This window comes from Vicia villosa, linkage group LG7, assembly GCF_029867415.1.
Source record: "Vicia villosa cultivar HV-30 ecotype Madison, WI linkage group LG7, Vvil1.0, whole genome shotgun sequence".
Taxonomy (NCBI): Eukaryota; Viridiplantae; Streptophyta; class Magnoliopsida; order Fabales; family Fabaceae; genus Vicia; species Vicia villosa.
The window spans coordinates 56,154,779-56,158,606 of NC_081186.1; the positions used below are offsets into that span (position 1 = coordinate 56,154,779).

Below are 3,828 nucleotides of genomic sequence, written 5' to 3' on the forward strand. Positions count from 1 at the left end.
AAATTAAATACCTGTTTATTTAAAAAAAAAAGTATATGTTTATTTAAATATTTGCTGCGTATTGTATTTTTTTAAATCGCAAGCGACTGGAGTTCAGGGTTAGTTTTAAATATTTAAATTTTATTTATTTATTTATTTTCCTTTTCAATTTCATTACTGCAATTTAATTAAATATTTATTTAAGTGAATATTTATTCCTATTATATTTGCTGGTGTTTTTTTTTATGTTGTGTTAAACCCTAAGTGTGGGAGTTAACTTTGAGACCAATAGGGGAGTATGAATCTCCTACGAGTCTCATTGATAATTCCACTCGGAGTGGATTGAGTATTCGGAAATGTCCAAAACGAGGCTTGACTTTGTTGAGGGCAGGACTGGATACTTGGCTGATCTCTCCGAGAACCTACCCCAAAAATTCGAACCTCATGGATAAAATGAGTTGTTCTAAAATCCGAAGAGACAAAAAGTCTCGGAGGCTACGAACGACCCCATGAGACCTTCTAGAACACCCCCTATAAAAAGGTTGGCTCCCAAGAGCCGCTACGTCGAACCTATGAACCTAGGACTTTTGGGCTTATGTACTTATTATATGTTTGCAATTTATATTCTTCGAGTATCTATGCGTTTCAATTTTGCAGGTACCCCTACGTATTCCCTAGCCTATAGGGATCCTATTCTTAAAATCGTGTCCTTCGTACGAAGGACACCTTTGTTAGCATACGTCGATTGGCCTCTCGATGGCCATGAGATCTAGTGACTGTCTCGAACGGTCACCCCATGCTTACTCCTACGCACTCCCTAGCCCGTAGGGATTTCCCTTTTACATCTTTGTATTTTTACAACCACGTCCTTCCCACAAAGGACATCAACATTTATGCACGTCAATTGGCCTCTCGATGGCCATGAGACCTGATGACTGTCTTGAACGATCATCATATGCCCGCTCCCACGCATTCCCTAGCCCGTAGGGATTTCCTATATTGTGTCATAATCCCTTTCCTGTAAGGATTTCCATCTATCTATCATTATCCATAGCCCTTAAGGGGTTTCCCTGTGTTTATCTCTTAAAATATGTGGGGCATCCTTATAATAACCCCCACTCTATGCCACATTGCATTGCATGAAAAAAAATATATAAAATAAAATATATTCGTATACCATTGCATCATAGGAGTTTATCATTCATACATGACATGCATTTCTACAAGGAGCTCATTCGCATCTTTACTTGTATTTGGAATCAGAGACTGCAAAATTGAGTTCCCGACATTTAAGGTTAATCATGGAACAAATTCAGACAGACATGGCAGAGATTAGGGCTCAGATAGGGACTACTATGGGTCAATTTTTGGAAGCTATCCAAATCGTTACCCGTGGACAAGGAGATTTAAGAAAGCCTGTTCAGAGGCCGGATTTTATTGTTGATCCAAGCGGCGTTCATCAAAAAGTCGTCAATCCTACCCAAGAGGCCCCTTTGAATCAGAATGTTAGAAACACTATGCAAGTTCCCGTCAACGAGGCTCCACACCGTGAAAATCTTTCTGTTTCGTCATATGATACTTTTAAGTTTCCAATGGATGAAGATGAGGGTAAGCTCCGTCTTTTGGATAAGAGATTGAAAGCGGTTGAGGATCGTGATTGCCTTGGTCTGGATGCTGCTAGTTTATGCCTAGTGCCTGATATCAAGATTCCTCCTAAGTTCAAAGTCCCCAACTTTGAGAAGTACAAGGGTACCACTTGCCCAATAACACACATCAAGGCATTTTGCAACAAGATGGCTCCTTATGCAGAAAATGATAAACTTCTAATGCACTTATTTCAGGATAGTCTTAGTGGGGCATCTCTTGAATGGTATACCCAACTTGAAAGGACCAACATCCGAACTTGGAAAGATCTAGCCAAAGCCTTTTTCAAGCATTACAAACATAACAGTGATATGGTTCCTACCAGAATTCATCTTCAGGGTTTGACTCAGAAGGTTGACGAATCCTTTAGAGAGTACGCACAAAGATGGAGGGAGCTAGCTGCTAGAGTTCAACCTCCCCTTTTGGAACGAGAACTTGTAGACATGTTCATGGACACTTTACAAGACCCCTATCTGAATCGGATGGTTGGATGTGCCGCTTCTGAATTCTCAACTTTGGTTGTCATAGGAGAAAGAATTGAGCACGGTCTTATGACTGGCAAGATTCAGAATGCTGCTACTAATTTTGAATTCCCAGAACAAGATGGTGAAGAAACAAGTACAATTTCCGAAGTTGAAGAGAGAGATCATGCTTATTCTCCAGTTCAGATCCCTTGCTATCAAATGACAGAAACTACTCCTGATCAGGATGCCCCACAAATTTGTGCTGCGACTATTAGCCAACCACCAGTTCAATTTGTGCAACAAGAGCCTGTTCTATATAATCAATCAGTTAAGTATGCTCCGCAACAACAGCAGAGATATAGACAAAATCACCGACCACAGGGTGGGCAGAATCAAAGAAGGCCAAGAAAGGTATATGAACCAATTCCAATGCCTCATAGTCAGTTGCTCTCTCATTTACTCCAAAATTCTTTAGTGGAATTAAAACAACTTGGGCCTCCTCCTTTTCCTTATCCTGAAGGATATGATCCCAACGCCTACTGTGAGTTCCATTCAGGGGCACCTGGACATTTGATTGAAGGTTGCAACGTATTCAAAGGCACAGTTCAAAACCTCATTGATTCCAAGGCAATCTGCTTCACGCCAAACGGTCTGCGCATAAATTGAATTTCCCACGCCTGAGCAGAGGTCGAGATTGCAAGATGTACCTTCTAAAGCAATAGATCCAGACGGAGTCAAGTATCTTTAATGTTGGCAATTTGAGTTTCATTCTGCATTCTCATTTGTAATTTTCTTGTTTCGTTAAGCACTTTCTCGTATGCAAAACTCGTTTGTTTTTAGATAATAATCATAATACATTGAATATTTTTGTCTTGAAACAATCCATTCGCTTTTATTTTCTTGTTGTACTCAACTCTTGTAAATAAAAAAAGCAAGTAACTCTGGAGGGAGGATGATGAGCGTAATACCAAGAATTTCAAACGGTGCGCTTTCGAATAAAACCTTGCTAATGATGTACAGGCATTGTTTCAAATCCCCAAACACCGGAGATATAAGGGAGATAGACCCTCGTTAACCCCTTTGAGCCTTGAAGTAGAAGTTTCATTTCTATTCAGAAAAAAAACCTTCATTTTTAACCCAGGGGCAGGGTAGTGTTCGGTTAATCTGACCGAGTGTTCAAAACTCATTAAGGGTATGCATCTAAAGATACCACAATGGTTATCTGTCAGAAGGTTGAGGAATGTCAAAACCACAATGTTTATCCTTTATTCTTCAAGAGGTCAAAAGATGACAATGCCACAATGGTAATTCTCCATCAATCATGGAATGAGGTAGTCGCAATCACTTCCAGCAAATCAAAGACAATGCAAAGTCACGCGACTTGTTAAAAAAAAAAAAGAAGAAAAAGTGAAAGGCAAAAAAATAATGATAAAATTTCCAGGTGAGGACAAAGTCGTGTGACTATAAAATCAAGGAAGAAAAGGTGAGCGACTGCCATACCCGAAGATCCTCATTGATTCCTCAACCATGCTAAAATTCCTTTAGAGGGATGAACACTCAGGTCGAGTTAATTGAACTTAGGATTGGAGAACATCACGGAGAGTGGGTGGGCACCAAATATTTTTGAGCCTTAAATCTTTTTTCTAAAACCGTGAACCCGGCCACGTTACAACCTTCAAAAGTCCTAATTGAAGTAGGGTTTATTCGAAAGCATATTAAACGAGAGTACGGTAATCTGACT

The 3,828-nt window shown here is 39.8% G+C and overlaps 1 protein-coding gene across 1 annotated transcript; it reads left to right on the forward strand.

Moving 5' to 3' along the window:
• Window positions 1-1,280: 1,280 nt before the first annotated feature.
• Window positions 1,281-2,753, forward strand: LOC131619106 (uncharacterized). Its single transcript, XM_058890246.1, has 2 exons — window positions 1,281-1,670; window positions 1,821-2,753. Exons 1-2 carry the CDS (start codon window positions 1,281-1,283, stop codon window positions 2,751-2,753), a joined length of 1,323 nt encoding a protein of 440 aa, XP_058746229.1.
• Window positions 2,754-3,828: the final 1,075 nt, after the last annotated feature.